The sequence below is a fragment of the Apis cerana genome, linkage group LG15 (genome assembly GCF_029169275.1).
Source record: "Apis cerana isolate GH-2021 linkage group LG15, AcerK_1.0, whole genome shotgun sequence".
In the NCBI taxonomy this organism is placed as follows: Eukaryota; Metazoa; Arthropoda; class Insecta; order Hymenoptera; family Apidae; genus Apis; species Apis cerana.
In genome coordinates, this window is record NC_083866.1 from 1,675,977 (window position 1) to 1,694,266 (window position 18,290).

Consider the following 18,290-nt stretch of genomic DNA (forward strand, 5'->3'; position numbering starts at 1 on the left):
TTCTACATTTAAAACGTTTCAATCAAATAAAAAATAAATATTTCATTTATTGTCGAATCCGAATATAAATATTAAGTAATATTTGTTCGTAATTTAGAAATTAAACAAAATTGTATCTTCAAATAGTATTTACTTATAGAAATATTTGTTTTCCAATATTTGTTTTAATCCAAATTTTCCTCAATTCTACATATATATATACATATATATAACATATATAATTCAATTCAAACACGCAAGAATAAATACATCAAACAGATGTATTTATCCGGGTCCATTTATGTACATTTAAAACTTATAACTCTACAAGTTCGATTTCCCTGAGTTTAAATCCATATCGTATAATATAATATTTGAATATCACGTAATATATTAATATACCTTTAGAAGATCGATTCTAGAAGCTAAAACAAACACAGTTAAATTGTTACATAAAAATATCAATTAAACTTTATTTATTAAGCTATTGCAATTGAAACTTGCATTAGACAAAGCAAGAGAATAAAATAGCTATCGTTATATTATTCTATTATTCTCATTCTGTTCCCATCTTACTTTATCTAATACAAATTTAGATTGTTTGTAACTTAATAAATAAAATAAAACCAACATTTTTGCATACTAATTTTTATATTTGAAAAAAAAAATCACAACTATCATCTTTTGCTTCCGTTATAGTTAATATAATTTTAATATAATGTAATTTAATATAATTTAATAATATGAAACTATTAAGTAATAGAAACACTATTAAGTAGTCTATTATTAACAGATTGTAAACATAATTTCGAGTTATAATGGCATCAATGATTATAATTCGATTCATAGAGATAAATTTCGACTCGTTAAGCTTCTTTTAATTCAAATAATGATTTAAAAATTTATACAATGAAATGGAAGAAAATAAGTGAAATTTTTGTCTTGTGAAGATTTTTAAAAAATTTATTATATCAAATTCGACTGTGTAATTTTTCTAATGTTATTGACAGAAAATCGAAACATAATTATTTATCAAATTTATTCTAATTGTTATTTTTATTTAAAAATTATAGCATATTATAAAGTAATAAGTTAATATTATAGTATTATGAAAGAATTTATGTTAATTAATTTTTCTACTTTCTTCTTAATAAAAATAATGAGTTAAGATATATTTTACAATAGAATTTTACAAAGGGTTTAAATTATTATTATATTTAACAAATTTAATTATAATATTAAATATTGCAAATAATTATTAAATATAACAAATAAATATAATAATATGTAATTTATTTATATGTATTTTTCTCAATTTTAATTATGTTAAGATTCGAAATTTAACAAGAGCAAGATTGATATCAATAAAGAATATTTCAATAAGTAAAAATAATTTCAATGAAATTATAAAAAAAAACTACTTATTTTTCTCATAAAAATAGAAAAATTTTTTTTATTTAAAAGCATCCTATCATATTTTTCAAAAGAAACATAATTTTTACTAGACTTGAAGCTAATTTAACAATAGTCCTAAGGACGAAGTCGTGCATACGAAGAAGAAAAAGAAGCCATCGACTCTGATGCGACGTTGAAATAAAAATTTACACTCTGCTACGCTTTCCTCCATCTCTATCTTATTCGTTTGTTAACTCGTTTACCCTTCTCCTTCTAGTCCTTTCTCTCAACTCCTTTCTCTCTTCCTCGCTTCACGCTATTATCCCCACCCAATTCAATCCCTTTATTTCTCTCCATCTCGCTCATGACATCTACCATTCTCTTTGTCTATAATACCTCTTCTCCTTTCGACTCTTATTTCTTTTCCTTTTTATGGAAACGAGAGAAGAATCGGAAACGCGTATCTGGAATCGTCAACGGACCGAGTCAGCGCGAACTTCACTTGAAACAAGAGCGAAATCCCTCTTTTGAAGCGACAACAATTTAATTTACTGTTTGTTCGTTCGAACCGAACGTAATGCTCGCGAAATTTGTTAATATCGGGCATGACATTAGTTTAATGCTCGTTGAATCACGCACAGAAATCACGAAAGCCGATTAATAATCGCTCTGAATCTCTATTTGAATATTCGAGACAAAAGCGAGATCTCGAAAGAATGGACCGGTTCTCTCTTCTAGCTTCCGCGAATATAGACTACGAAATCAATTGACCGCTCAAAGTCAATAGGCAATGAATCCCCACCATAGACGAAATTTGTATAATCTGTATTATGCTGAAATGAAGCGACTTTATGTTTATTTCAATAAACAACGTGAAATCTTAATTTAAGAATTAGATATCATGATAATTGAAACTTTTTAATGAATTTTATATTTTTATTAACATAAAACATAAATAAAAACGTATATAATATAAATAAAAAAATAAATTTCAGATAATTTTTTTTTATTAAGATATTTAATAATATTTATACTGATGTTTATATTGATTTTCATTAAGGTAGAAAAATATATGCACTACTTTATTTTTTTTAATATTTTTAATTTTAATTATATGAATGATATATTTAATTACGCATTTAAAATTAACAATTCTATCGTATAACTAGCAAACAACATTTTTTAAATAATAATAAAATTTCCGTTCTAAAATTTTGAAGTCATTCAATAAATGTCAACTAAACTCATAATGTGAATAAAAAGATAAATGTCATTCGAAGATATTTCACGGTCAAGAAAATAATCTTGTGCAATCAATTAATTTCAGTCGAAGTATAATAACAATAGTTTGGTCGATCTTGTCATTCATGAACGTTTTTCAGGGAAATCGTGCCAAATAGACCGATTAAAATAATGTAACAGACTTATCTCACGTACCCTCGAGCAATAATAGTTAATGCTCAATCGACGATCCGCTGTGATTCCCCCTTGTTCTTCTCTCTCGCTTGACAAGAGCGCGGCCAATAAACCGAAAGCTCTTTCTGGGTCTCGACTAGTGGTGTTGCAGCTCGTGAACGTCCGCGCACACGAAAGCGTTCTTCTCTTGCTCGCGTGATGTGAGCTTAAACCACGAGAGATCAATGCACGGCAACAGGAGAAAAAGAGAGGAGAGAAACAAAGAAGCCGTTCTTTCAGAGTGTTCACTCGAACGTGTGTGAACGTGACTATACACAACTCTATTGGATATATATATATATGTACGTATATGTGTATGTTACGTGACGCGCACTCTATACCATTACGGATCTTAAAAGAAACAGGAAAGAATTACGACACCGTAAATCTCAACCGACTATTCGAAAGCGAAACGTGGCGTCGTGGAAAAATGCAAGACGACAGCCGTTTATTGTGATCTGTGTATTTTGGTTATTTACGTCACGCATGGCTTTCGCCCTGGCGAAAACAGATTTGTAATGTTGGCAGCAATGGCTATTAGTATCAGTTATGTTTCCGAATCATGATGCAGAATTTAAAAGAAATGCGTAAAAGAAAAGAGAAATCTAACAAAATATATTTGTCAAAACTTGTTTATAAAATTATGAATCATCGACGAAGTAGTCACGACGAGATATGTATTTATGCAAATAAGCTTAATAATTCTGTGTCGATAACGTTCTCTCAATTAAAATATTACGAATCTTTGAATTCTTCTAGGAAATGCATCGACAATATATTTTTTTTATCGTGATCTTTATCAATTTAATTAATTGTAAACTATTAAATATTTATATTTCATATATCTAAAATTATTTATAAATAAATTATTTTCTTTTATAAATAAATCAATTAGATCATTTATTTCAATTTTAATTGAGAAAACGAATTAATACATATACTGAATAAAATTTATTAGAAGAAGGTTAGCGAAATGCAAAAGAAACGAGGAGGAACAAGATAACACGGGAATTCTGCATGCATACGCGAGCAAACGCAGTATCGACTACGTCGCAGTGGTATTATAAGTGGAGTGATAAAATGAGATCATCGTTACCGCTTCTCCGCGCATTCTGACGCATACCTATATACGCGGTAGACGTGACCTACACGATACAATGACATTCGTGTATCGTACATCGCAAAAAAAACACAACGTATGCATATATTTACTGATGTGTTTACCGCCGGTTGGCCGAAAAACGAACGTGCACTGCAACACGGCTACAGAGTACGCTGCACGTTGCGTCAGAGTGTATACCGGTGAAGGTCACGCGTTCCAAAACGCGTGATTACGTTACGGAGTTAAAAAAAAATTCTAGATTCGATTATAACTCAAAAAAATCAGGAAATTTATACTATTATCTATTAACGAATTAAGAAATATTTGAAAAGTCAAAAAAGAAAAAATTAAATTGTATCAGACAATATGAATTAATGATTAAATTTAAATTTGCATTAAACTTGGATTAGATTAAATAATTTGATTATTTTATATTAGAGTATATTATATATATTAATATATAAATATATAATATAAATTTTCCTAAATTCTATCATTGATACTCATTCTATTAACAAAGATCAATAAAAAATTTTTAATACTTCAAAACAGAGCTTGTAATATTCAGCTTCAAACGATAATCACGATACTGAGAAAACACACTGTAAACACGAAGGAGCAACGAGGCGAGGATAGGCGTAATAACAAAGGTCACGTTCCGAGATCCAACGACGGTACACGCGTTCGTTGCCATGTGCCAATGACATGGCACACACAGGCATACGGGCGCAACCACGATGAAACTTCCCGTAGATCGAAGGAGAAAGGAAAAAACACACATATGTGTAAATATACATGCAGCAGAGCAATACTCACCTCTTTCCCTTCGTTCAATATACTCGGCGGCCTGTAGTAGGGCAGCAATGCTCATATTTCCCCGGTTTGGCGTAATTCTGGCGGCTTCGGTTCACTACCTCTTTCTCTGCAATCCCGGCACACACACCGATGATCACCGCCGCGCGCGGCGACACACAACGCGATAAACGTTCAGAACGCACACCACGAGCAGCAGCCCTGTATACACCGCGGCGATCTGTATTGTTGTTGTTGTTGATGTTGTTGATGTTGGCTGGCACTGGTGTTGCCGCTTCTCGAACTTTTCTCTCCGCCCGCCTGTTCAACCGCCTCTCCTTCTCCGCCCCCTCTTCCACCACCGCCACCTCTTCCTCCTTTTCTCGTCCGTCCGCGCGCCTCGCTGGCTGCGTTCGCTTAGGTGCACGTAACACACACGCGCGCGCGAGACTAGCCCGATTTCAAACGCGCACTAGATTCACGGACGGCAAATCGATGGCCAGACCTTTCCAACCGCGTTACGCATCAAGAACCGTCTTTTTTTTTCTACTAGATATATCCCGTCAACTGTTTCGTAGTATTAATTTTCTTTCGTAGCCGTGTTTCACCGTTCAACGATTTTCGATCTACCTCGTTCGCGTCTGTCTTTATCTTACTCCAAGTTCCACTTGCCCTTCTACTCACACGCCAGTTTGCTTTTTTCCTTTTTTATATGTTTGCTTTTCCCGCTCAATATTGTTTCACTTTATTCCTGTAACGTTATTGTTCTTTTCTTTTCTTTCTCTTTCTATCTTCGTCGGTTCTCTTCTTTCTTCACCTTCGTTTCACAACATTCACTACGATCACAGCAAATCACGTGAAATAAAAAAATCAACAACCGATAAAATATATGCGAGACAAGAAAATACGACGCACCGCTGCTCCACACTTCCATACACGGAGTCGCGTGCGAGCGAACCGAAAGCGTATTTCACGAATACATACACGACAAAGACAGAAAACAGCGCGCGCAAGAGAGCAAGTAAGCGCGAACGGTACAATTGGAAAGAACACTATAGTACAGTCACTAGGCGAGTCGAAAGGGTCGAGATTACGCGTGTCGCTGGTAATTTATCGCAGACGCGAGCAACTGAACAAGCGAATGAACGAATAAACGAATGCAAAAGAACCTGACCTCGATCAGCGGCCGGTTCGACTTGTGCGCGCTCGACGAACTATTATTTTTGGTCAAGAAACGAGTATCGCGTATCGTATACAGCGTGCATGTGCATGCGACCACTTTACGTGCCGGCTACTTGTTTTGTGCAGCGACCTTGAACGCGTAGATCTTACCAAGAATCATATACCAAATGGCTGAAAGAATGGATCTAGATATTGCGATATTTCAAATATATACAACGAATTTTATTACAATGGTTTAAATGGAACAACTATTCCAAAGTAAAACATAAAATTTTGAATTTTGCAAAAAGGAAATTTTCAATTTAAACAAAACAATAATTCTTTTTCTTAATCCACGAACATAAAACTCGGTCAACTGCTCGCGAGGTCAATGATTCCATCAAACATGCAATACGCAGTTTGCGGTAACAGATAGACACACATAGAAACCGATGTGACGTAGTATACTAATAAAACCACAATTTACTTGTCAAAGAAAACATATATTGTCACGCACAAAATACACGCAAATCTTCTAGAAACTCGCATCATACGTGAGCGATCACAATAATACTCGTATGGTTTTCCGTTCACGATGAGCACACTGAAAGGCGCTCCCTTGATTCCGTTCTCGACTGGATTGCAAGCGACTTTTAGTACACATGCACATTATATCGCACAAACATGTCTATACACACGCATGTAATGCGAGTGAAAATATGTGTATACGTGATCGGTAATAAATGTGATTCCCATATAAGAAACAACGACAACACGGTGGTGCATACACACGTTCACGATATGTAGAGAATACAGCGCGAGAAATGATACGCAATACACGAAGTAACATTAAAGACCACACGAATGTATACCGCGTATCTGGCAATATACATTAACGCTCATTTCTGACAACGTTTTAATGTGAATGGTACCTCTTCGCTGTATACATGCACACTAAACGCATGTGTATGTATGACGTCGAGGATCGAGTATATTTCGACCCTATCGTCCACCTAGTGACATTTGGCACGCCGGATACGTTCGCTCACACACGAAAGTAGGTGCAGCTGAGCGACGTCGTAAAGAAAGACGGTCACTGTGAATCGACACTGCCTAACACTACTACTGCACAGGTTTTCGCGGGTACAAAGTGGGGGTCTAGTCAGGACAAAGAAAAGGAGGCTCGAACTGACCGACGACGACGAGCCCACGAGCCCCCGACGACGACGACGACTACAACAAGCCGACGAGCGAGCGACAGCCTGATCCGCACTTCGCGAGCACTCTCACGCATTTATCGATGTCAAACGTCTCTGCACCGTAGAAGCACCAGGCGTCGTTTCTTACGATATTCCTGATTGGCTAAGCGGTGCGCGAGTGCACTGCCTCGGCCAATAAACGTTGATAACACGGCGCTGCCGTATGAGCCGCCACCAGCACCGGTGGTGTCACGTGAATCTCATGCCCGAAAACAAAACAAACAGCTGGCTGTATTCCTTGCCTCGCTCTCTTGCACGCTATCGTGCGTGTGCTTTTGATGCACGATATTCTTGGAGTAGAGAGAAGTAGTTCCTTTTCCATGAATAATATACTAAAATTGACAAACTATATATGTAAAAATTAATCAATTATTGATTACATCGAGAATCAGTTTATAACAATATAATCGATTTTTAAATCATTTGAAATACATTCATTCTTTTTTTTAATCTATAATCTTCTTGTAAAAAAAGTAATATATACATTGTTATTCAAATTAAATTCAATATCAAATCTAAAATACTTAATACTTTCTTATATTAAAAATTTAAGAATGTGCATTTGAAAATTCATACAATCGCGCCATCTTTTGCAGTTTATTTGCCATTACCTATACTTTTTCAAATTGGTACTTCTGAATCTCTCGAGATCTATGTAGTGTTCGATATTGAGTTTGAATATAACGAATCTATACTTAGATTTGATAAATTTCGAAATTTTGTATATTATAATAATAAAAAACGTGTGTTAAAGACGAATAAAATATTGTTAATATCTATAAAATCTATAAATTTTTGTGATTATTGTCAAAGGTTAGAAGAATTTCTTCAAAGACGCGATTTCTATACGAAGTTGATGAGTAAGTAAAAAAATACTTATAATTTCAATATATTTTATTTGATTTCAATAATGAGGATTAATATTTGTAATAATGTATTCATATAATTGCATATATCTTCATTTTAACGATATTTATCATTTTATTGATTATTTTTGACTACAATTATTTTCATTTGTTATGCACGTGACAGAAAAAATTGTATGTTATTACCATACGAAACCTTTAAAATTAATATATTTATATGCAAATATATAATTAAATATAATCAATTTTATTAATAAAAAAATTTAAAAAATAAATAATAAATTTAATTAAAGTTTTAGATTATAAATATATATAAGTATACATATTTATATCACATTTATTCAGGTTACTCATGTAATAAAATATTTATTTTTATTACATTCTGTATAAGATAAATAGTTAATTTATTAAGTTATCAACAGTAAACTAAAATTATGAGATATAATAATATATATAAATGAAAATAATAAATTCATAAAAAGATTTGTAAAATAATTAATGTTTAAAATTTCATTATATCTATATATTTTTTATACCATTGAAAAAATAAAACAAAATTAAAGATTAAACATTATATAAGATTATAAAGATTAAAGATTTTATAGATTTTAAAGATATAAGGTTTTATATGAAATTTTCTATTATTTTATTTTTTGTCTATTGTATTATTTAAATTATTTTTATCTTTCATATCTTAACATATTAATAATAAGTTTCTCAATTCTTATTTTTTTTTTAAATATATAATTTTTTATTCTATATATATTTTTCTTACATTTCTTTCTTGAATACATCATTTTACTATTTATATAAATATAAGAAAATTTGTAATTTTTATAATATAAAAAATTACATGCGAGATACAGGAATAATATCAATTAAAGCAAGTGTATTTTGAAGTACAATTTGCAATGCATGTAGCATATATAATCTTGCATTCATTGTTGGAATCAAATGATCATATGCTTCCTATAATGAAAAAATTATATATAATAAATTATTTATCATGCAATAAGATTTATCATTTAATCATAAATATTAATTAAATAAATAAATCAAATCAAAGAAACTCACAGTTAAAATTCGAATTCTACGATAGTAGATACTAAATTTTTGACATAATTTTGCCAAAAATATGCAAATAACTTGTGGATTTACTTGGAATATAGGATCATATTTTAAACAATCTTTTAACATTTGCTGATATCCAATAATAAAATTATATATAAGTTCCCATTCTTCCTATAAAGTATAGAATTATTTATTTAGCATTTATTTTTTTTTTAACAATTAGAAATAATAATAATTTAATATTTTGTAAATAAAATACCTCTTGTTTTAATAAAGAAAAATCTATATCATTCATGTGTGGTAAATTAGGATATTCTCCTTTTAATCTTTTATGATTATACTTTTCAATAATGGCTATTATTCTTGCTATATTATACAATATAAAACATGCACCTAAAAACTAATAATGATAGAAATTGTTTCTTCAAAAATTCTGCATAGTTCGTGTAAAATTTTGAATTGAAAAAACCTTTTGTATTTGTGGTATTTTTATCAGTTGCAAAATTGCATCCAATAAAAACAGGACGACTTGGTTTTACAGATAATAATTCAAATGTACTTGTTGCTTTTGCAAGATCTTCAAAGAAATTGTTTTCTGTTTCTGTATTGTATTGTTGTGCTTCAAAATATTTGTGTTCATTTGATGTTTTCAATTCTTTGATTTTATTCTTAACATATTCTTGATATGTTAGTTTTATCTCTTTACAATTTGTTTCAATATTTTTCACAACACCACATATATATCGCTTATAATTTTCTTTTACATTTCCTTGCGATTTAGAGGTAAATACAAATTTATAATCAGAATTTTCATCTGCTATTTTAAAGCCATGTAAATTTAAAATTTTTTCGGTGACACATTGTATTAAATGTAATCTTTTAGTTGTAAGTTCTGATTCATTATCTTGAAGCGATTTTAAACTAAAAATCTTATTAATTGAAACAGTTTTTCCAAAATTATGTTTAGCTGTTATAACTGCTTTGATTGCATTTTCTATAAGGGGAGTACGTTGTAAAAACAAACAGACTCTTTCTTTTTCTAAAAGATATTTTTGTAATTTTATAGACCAAATATTGCTAGATGATATTAATAATTGTAAAACCTGAAAAAATCAATATCATTAAATATTTTTTATTCCTAAAGATAGGTTATGTTTATCTTGTTTGTGATTTATTTATTTTCTTTTATATATTACCTGATTTGAAATGTCTGTATCAGTATTATTATTTGTGCTCCCATCTCTAATATGTAAAAAATGTTGTAAAATTGTTGTACACTTTCCATCACACTTATCTGTATCTTTCAATACATTTCTCCATATTTTAAGGCTAAGTAAAAAATATAATTCACCATTTATTGCTAAATTTTCATTGTTTATTTTAACAATTGATATATTTTTATTAGAATTACCACTTAAATATGAAGTTATATTATTTATAAGTAATTCCATGCAAATAATTGATGTGTTTTCCATTTGTAACTCCATATGTCAGTTACTCCAATGTGAAAGTAGCTTTAATTACTGTAATAAAATGATTTAAGAACTAGTTTCATTTATGAAATTTATAAGCTTTCCTCTTCTAATATTGTTTATTTCAAATATTAAAAATATTTGTAATAAATTTTTAATGTATTTATATATAAATTTTAATTTAAATATTTTTAATGATTGTCATATAAAAAATAATCAAGATTAACATGAAGAATATAAAATCAAGAATAACACACATAGATTGGTAAATTTTACATACTATTAGTATGCAATTTTTAATAATTAAAATATGCAAGCAAGATAATTAAAATACCAGTTTTCAATAATTTCTTTATTAGAGTCACAAGTCGAATTGTGCAAATAAGTGAATATGTAAATATTAACATTATTATAATATTCGCTATCCTTAAGGTATACGTATATATCTTACAAAATCATCACAAAAAACAATTTTCTATTTAAGCGTATCTAGACTGACGATCGATCATTAAGTAAATTTACTCGGCCATAATACTATAATTAAATTCTATAATTTACATCATTCTTTTTGATATCATTTATCACATAGAATGGTGATATTTCACATATGCTATCGCAGCCAGTTCCTTGCAAAATTCTTCTGTTACGATCACACTTTCAAACAGGATATTTTCTTTTTCCCTAAAATTAAAAATTACAAAATATTTAATATGTCAAACAATAATAATAATTCATTTTTTTCCGGCACCTACCCTTCGTGAGAACAATCTTCCAGCAATCGCTCTCGTGTTTCTTTAAGCATTTGTTTGTGATCTGGTGTCTTTGGTACCTCGTTCACCAGCTGTTTGACGACTTTTTGCAAACAAGTGAACAAGTTCTTTGTGCCGGGTGCCAGCGGTAGTAATGGATTTAATAAAAATTCATGCAGGTACGGATGAGGTAAAAGCGCCAGTCTTGAGATCACTACAGTCAACTGCAAATTGACCTCATACTTTTGCTTTGGAATATTCGTTACTTTTTCGAATAACATCGTCATGAACGGGCCCATGTAGAATCTCACGGAACAATGATCCGCTTCCGGTCTAGAATCAGAACTCGCGGAATCGTCCACAGTTATTGCTTCCAGGGGCCAGGCCATTAACGAGCAATCCGTCAACACAGTAGAATACTGCCTTTCCAAATCAGCCATGTATCGCTCATAATTATTTACGTCCGTGTCTGTTTGTAGATAACGAGGAATCAAGGACAGAAAACTGGAAATAGAGAACAAAATTGAATTGAAAATTGCGCGTTTACAATCATACATTTGCGTACATATTATTATATTCAATGAATTGAATGAAAAAAAATTTTTGCCATCATAATCACGTTCAATGATTTATTGAAATGATCTATCGATAATTTCTGATTAAGTCATACATTATTTTTCAGGTATTAAAAATATATAAAATGAGAATCTTATAAGAAATATGACTATTGTTGAATTTTAATCGTGAAATTTATAATTTTACAAGAGTCATTTTTATTGTGAATATTTTTTAATTGAATCATTTTTTTTTTCTATATTTTTGAGTAATAAAAATATTCTTTCTTATTTTTTTTTTTTTTTTTTGTAGAAATTGTTCATTCGTTTCTATGATTATAAGATTTTTTATTAACTGCTTACCAATTTACAATTCTGTGAATATTACTAGGTGCTAATGTTCGACTATGACTTTGTTCATATGAAAGATCCAGCGATCCCTTCTTCTCTCTCTCTCTTTCATCTTCCTCGTCGCTCCATGAAGCAATTGCACTGTCCGCTGCGGTATTGTCATAGTAACCACGCGTAGATAAATATACTAATACGAGACAGTGCAATATATGCTCGTTTCGTTTCTCTATCATTTCCTCGAACAGCTTCAATGTTTCCAATGTTAAATCGTCGCTGTCCGTGAAACAATTATCTATTAGCCTATGTAGCACAGGTGATGTCCATACATTTGGTATCTCTGGACCTCTATCTTGACCAATAAGCCAGTAACTTATTTCTAAAGAAAAAGAAATATTGATATTATATTTGACATTAATATTTTCCAATATAATTGATATATTTCAAATAATTGCAAAAGAAAAAATGAAATAATTCCATTATTTTTTCATTTTATTTATTCTTTTTTCTTTTTCCAAAAATTTTAAATAAAATTGAATAAAATTGTTGTATAAACCTGTACATAAGACGGTGGATGTTAACTCCTTCAAACACTTAGTAACCAATGCAGTAATAAGAACGACATGATGCTCAGCCAAAGATGGTGTCACGATTTTTTCTAAGAAATTTACTCTAATGCTCTTCGCCAATGCGTCAGCTACATCCGGATGTGCTTCCCTTATCAATTGATTACAATAATCAAACCACATGAAAAATGCAGCAACCTGCCTGCAACCAGAAAATTTTTTCTCCTTCGTCCATGCCGGCGAGTCTAAACCCCAAGTGACGTCCACGCCATCGATTTCTGTTGGGTCAACGTGCGCTGGAATGGCGTTGAACAGGTTCTCTAATCTACTTGGTATCAAGGTTGTTAAATGGCTGTTTGCTACCATTTGAGCGAACGATATATCCTCCAGGGATGAAAGAACCATTATTCCCTCGCAGGCTCTTATCCTCACTGTATTGTCCTGATGAGTGAATCGTTTATGTTTGAAAACTTTGTAGTTTGTTTAGTTTGAAACTGCATAATTAAAAGTAGGGATATTTAAATGATAAATTTATTTTCTAATAATAATTTGATGATAATAGGATATATAGATATATTTAGAATTATATAATATAAGAAACTAATATAATTTAATAGAGAAATCTTTTTATTTTTAATCTAGTAGACAAATTATATTTCTATTGAACCATATAATCATTTATAAAATCAAATATTTGAAATTCTTTGTAGAAAATATAAAAATTTTGAAGAATTTTAAATTGAAATATTTTTTGTATATGATTTTTCTTTATATATTAAATATTTATCAAATTTTAAATAAACTTAATCTAAATTAATATTAAAATATGATAATTTATTACTTACTGCGGTATTTATATAACTCAACAAGGCATCTAATAGAAGGCATTTTGATTTCTCTGGTGTTTTGGATCTGAGCAAACTCTGATCTCCTTCTAAGCAATGAGACTCATCATAAACATTCCCATATTCACCATCTAATCGCAAATCTTGAAGATTCTGTAAATGCGTGTCTATCTCGTTTATTAAAGCTACATCTTCGTTTTTTTGTGAGACATCGTAATCTTGAGATTCAGAAGAATGTATAACACTCGAATTTTCACCACAAATCTCTTTCTGAATTACCGGGCTCGAAGATTGCGAAGCATTCTCTGTTTCTCTAGAAGATATCGATCCGTTCGATTGACTAGATGATCCCCTTGTCGTGCCAGCCTTACTATGTGATCTATTAAACTCAATAGACCGTCTCTTATCATTTTCCGGGTTAAACAAATTAGGATTTATCAGTGTAACCGCCTGAGTGTCTAACGGTTCGAATAGTGGATTAAAGTTATTATTTCTTCTTCTGGCTGGTATATAAGTAACCTTCTCCACTTCAATCCTTTCAATATTCTTCTTCGCGGTGGTGTTTTGCCTCTGAACATTCGGAGCATCGTTTATAATATTTGTCACGTGAGGATACTTGCAAACTAAAAAGCAAAGCGTGAGAAGGAACTGAACTTCTTCAACTTCAATAGGCGAAGGTGGGTTTCCATTGCAAAGAGCGATCAACCGTTGCACCGGTCCATAAATAGACGTATGGTGCAACAAAGGATATTTAGATCTTCCTAATAGTTTTCTTAAGAAGGACAGGCAAACTGTCCTCATCCCTGGTGGAGTTTCCGCACTGGCCAATGTAGCCAGCAAATCGAGTAATTTGTGCTGCAATAGGTATTCGAGACATGGTCCTGGTTCATTTTCATTTTTTTCTTCCTCAAGTAGAATCTCCAATAATCTATCCAAATGTCGCGGTATGCCTGTGGTTTGTATGGGTACCTTGCAATCCGTCAAGTGGTTCACATAAAAATTCATAAGCTGTTTCCAGTGATAGGTGAAGTCTTGCAGCGGCGTGGCAGGCGGTGCTATCTGTGAATAACAAAAATCTATAAATATCGTGATATAGGAGAAAGAATGCAGATGATAATCGAAACGACATCGTATTACGTCATCCGAATCATCTTTGAAGAAAAATAAATAATGCGCAAAACACGGTAGATTATTAAATGTGCACATATTAATGAGATACGATCGACTGTTCGCAAGTGTAACTTGAAATAATTATATAAGATGCTAAATATAACGCACATGTTAGAATCATTAGACAATGTCGATACACGCTCCAATCGAAAAGAATAAGTTTCGCGTGCTACTGTTGGTCAGCCGAAAACCGCTACGTCCCTGTTTGTTTGTATTTTTTGTCGGCGCCAAACGAGCGCCATTTAAATCGACCGTGCGCACACGCGAGATGAGAAGAAAAAATTCGCAACAGCGGACAGTGTCATATTGACCACGATGGCCAAACGTACGGCATACGGATCGATATAGGTAGAACGTAAATAAATACAATGGCACGTGTGATAGTATGTGACATTTGAACGAAGAAAAATCGTCATAAATGATGCGTAAAAAATATATACGAGCACGATCAATGAATAGTGCTTTAAATATTTTCGAGTTATTTACTATATTCTGTAAGGAAAAAAAAAAAAAAAAAGAAACGAAAACGTACATGTTTTTTGATCGAATAAATGAAGAACATAACACGCAGTCGCATAAGCGAGAATAAAATCTACAATAAACAACGAAACTTATCAGGGTTATCACTCACCACATCAATGGCATTCTTTAGCGCGATTTGAATGCCACTAATCATTTTAACGTAACGTCCGATCCTTGTTCACGATTATTTCTCGCTATGCACGCGCCTCGCGGCCGTTTCTTGCATGATCCTCGCCCTCTTCTGCATAATTTCGCATTGTTCGCTTCGTATCACCGTATTTCTCTCTCACTGTCGCTGCGATAGCGAATTTTGCGGCTTTGATGTGTTTTGTTTCCGATTGCCGGCCACTAGGTGTCTCAAACGTATGTTATGACGTTAAATACGATAATTGAGAGAGAGGTAAAAGAAATGGAAATAGAAAATATAAAATTCATTGTGTATAATTCTGTTTATTATTGCTCTTAAGTTAATAAATTTATATTTTAATAAAGATTTTATATAAATTAAAGTCGAATTCTTTGTTGTAGAAATTTAGAATAAAAAAAATAAAGAATATCTGAAAATGAATATTATTCGTAGCCCTCTATCGGAATATCTAGAAAGTTTCAATGCAGTATATTTCGATTAGATATGTTCAAGGTTAAAAAATTAAATATATATTGAACTTATAAATTTAAATTGAATAACATGTATTGTTTTCGATTTTATTATGAATATTATTTTTTTCTAATTATATATAATAATAATAGAATATGCAGAGTTATATAAAAAATTTTATTATCTCTGCTTTATAATATAAATTATTTATATGAATTTATATTAAAATTGCAAATAATTAACTTCAAATAAATTATGACATTATCTTTAGTATTTTTCCTTCATATTACTTATTTTTGTCTAATCAAAATTGATCGATATGATGATCGATAAGATTGATAGATACTTGTCTAAATATAATAAATTATTGAATTATTGAGAACATTTATTTTTTTTTATTTTAGATATTCAATTATTCGATTAATACAAATTAGAAATTATTTCAATTAATAACAAAATTTGATAAATGAAAAAATTTTTAAAATTATTTTAACATAACACAAACAAAATTTATTTACAACTTTACTAATTCGTCTACATCTTTGGCCTCGAATTTTTTTTTATCAATGTAAATATTCTATTAATAATTATCTTATCTTTATTGTACCTTCCCGTTAAATGAAATTTCCTATTCTAACCATTACCTGTTGTTTTTGAATAATTTAATCTAAAATTTCGTCAAAAGAATATAACATAAATATAAATCGTATTAAATATTTAAATTATATATTTATTAAATATATATAATATTAATATATTTGAAATATATATTAATATATATTACAGAAATATTTCTAAAATCTTTCAAAATGTTCTCAATATCCAAACATTATGTGGCAATGGCACATCGATTGTGGAAAACGGAATTTATGATGAATTTTATTTTGCACCTTTTTAACGTGTACACATCTCAACAATATTAAACAGTTCGTGAATGTAAAAAAAAATTGCGACATTTCGAAAGCGGTTCAGGCTCAGAAATTAATCAATCAATTTTTCTATTCATTATTATGATCAATCAATAATCGATCGTGTTTTACATCAAATTTTTTTCTAATCATCTCACTATTCAAACAATTCATCAAATATTTTAGAAACATGTTGTTTGATTCGATCTTGATTAGTTATGCTTTATCAGATCGCATTTCTCGGAATTGTTAATTTTTCTTAATCAATATATTAATTCGATGCTTGAAGAAAATCTGTATGAATCTGTTTATGATTGTACGATTATCGTCTTTTTTTTTTTTTTTTTTTTTTTTAAATTATATTAATTATATTAATAGACACTAATTCGATCATTTTGCACCGGTAATTAGTGATTCGACACATTTACATTGGCTATTTTGATATTGATACGATAAAAAATAAGTAAATGAAGAAGACTAGAGTATTTTTTATTTATGGCTTCGTTTTCGAAAATATTTGAAAATTAAGTATACGCATTCAAACAGTTCTTCATTTCACTTTTTCGAATTATTTATTTATTTTTAATTAACTTTTCCTTTTAAAGTGATTGCAAGATCGAATAAATTTTATTATATATTTTCTATAAGTTCTTATGTAATATTATTATTGCACAATTTTTTTTCAAAATGAAAAACATTCTATTTTATATTTTTGATTTTTTTTTTTTTTTTTTTTTTTTTTTTTACGTAGGATATTTATTATCCTCCCTGATAAATTTTCTAAATATATTTACTACTTTTTAAACAATATTTCAATAATCTCTTATTCCTACAAACTTCATTCATTCGTATATCACATAGTCAAAAATATAAACCTATCGAATCAGACATTGTCACCGGTGTGAAAACTGGAACAACACTAATAATAAAAGTCTTCACATTGCTTTTCAATTAATAAAATACGTGACGACGACATGCGACATATCTGTATCGATATCGTAAATGACTACAATCGTCTAAATCAAAACTCACGTGGATCCGCGTGATCGTGCTAAATATACCGTGGCTCTATTACTCACCACTTTCAGCCTCCACAGTCGTCGCAGCATCGATAACGAGAGACCAGCGAGAGATCGGAAACGAACGTTCGATTCGACTCGATTCGAGGAAATTCAACTGAGAAAGGAGAATCTTCGTTAGACGGAGCGATAATTGAAATTCACTTTTTTTCTCTTTCTCTCTCTTTTTTTTTTCCCGATATATCGATATCGGCTCGCGCCAGGAAATCTTATCGCAACGACAATGAAAATAAGTACATATGCAACGGTCTCTATTACGTCGACAAACTCGATAACGTTCCTCCTCGTCCTGGCCAAACTTTTGACTAACCGCTACCGCGGTTTCGTAATCTGAGAATGCGATCTGAATGACAATCGAGGCGAAGCTCTCGAGCTCTGACGACGATTCAAATTGCGCTT

The 18,290-nt window shown here is 30.8% G+C and overlaps 3 protein-coding genes across 18 annotated transcripts in view; all 3 read right to left on the reverse strand.

Moving 5' to 3' along the window:
• Window positions 1-7,930, reverse strand: part of LOC108000770 (max dimerization protein 1) — a 410,762-nt gene extending 402,832 nt beyond the window's left edge. For 2 of the 14 annotated variants that reach the window (XM_062085364.1, XM_062085378.1), the window contains exons 1-2: window positions 6,817-7,930; window positions 4,748-5,559 (exon numbers count right to left, since the gene is read on the reverse strand). In XM_062085364.1, coding sequence (XP_061941348.1) covers window positions 4,748-4,802 — 55 coding nt within the window. In that variant the 5' untranslated portion in view covers window positions 4,803-5,559; window positions 6,817-7,930. Of the gene's footprint in view, window positions 1-4,747; window positions 5,560-5,638; window positions 5,853-6,816 lie in introns of all 14 variants that reach the window. The other 12 variants (XM_062085366.1, XM_062085377.1, XM_062085375.1 and 9 more) reach the window with 11 other exon arrangements.
• Window positions 7,931-8,736: 806 nt separating this feature from the next.
• LOC108000723 (DALR anticodon-binding domain-containing protein 3-like) lies at window positions 8,737-10,688 on the reverse strand. The gene is made up of 5 exons (XM_017061260.3): window positions 10,277-10,688; window positions 9,550-10,183; window positions 9,340-9,473; window positions 9,084-9,251; window positions 8,737-8,978 (listed from the first exon to the last, which is right to left on the reverse strand). The coding sequence occupies exons 1-5, from the start codon at window positions 10,565-10,567 to the stop codon at window positions 8,859-8,861; spliced, it is 1,347 nt and encodes a 448-aa protein (XP_016916749.1). The 5' UTR covers window positions 10,568-10,688; the 3' UTR covers window positions 8,737-8,858.
• A 201-nt stretch (window positions 10,689-10,889) lies between these two features.
• LOC108000728 (FHF complex subunit HOOK interacting protein 2A) lies at window positions 10,890-18,033 on the reverse strand. 3 transcript variants are annotated; one of them, XM_017061269.3, is made up of 6 exons: window positions 17,892-18,033; window positions 13,615-14,673; window positions 12,760-13,210; window positions 12,219-12,582; window positions 11,305-11,805; window positions 10,890-11,233 (listed from the first exon to the last, which is right to left on the reverse strand). In XM_017061269.3, exons 1-6 carry the CDS (start codon window positions 17,919-17,921, stop codon window positions 11,134-11,136), a joined length of 2,505 nt encoding a protein of 834 aa, XP_016916758.2. In that variant the 5' UTR covers window positions 17,922-18,033; the 3' UTR covers window positions 10,890-11,133. The 3 variants fall into 3 exon arrangements, with proteins under 3 accessions (XP_016916758.2, XP_016916757.2, XP_016916756.2); XM_017061268.3 differs by lacking the exon at window positions 17,892-18,033 and adding an exon at window positions 15,416-15,654; XM_017061267.3 differs by lacking the exon at window positions 17,892-18,033 and adding an exon at window positions 14,752-14,871.
• Window positions 18,034-18,290: the final 257 nt, after the last annotated feature.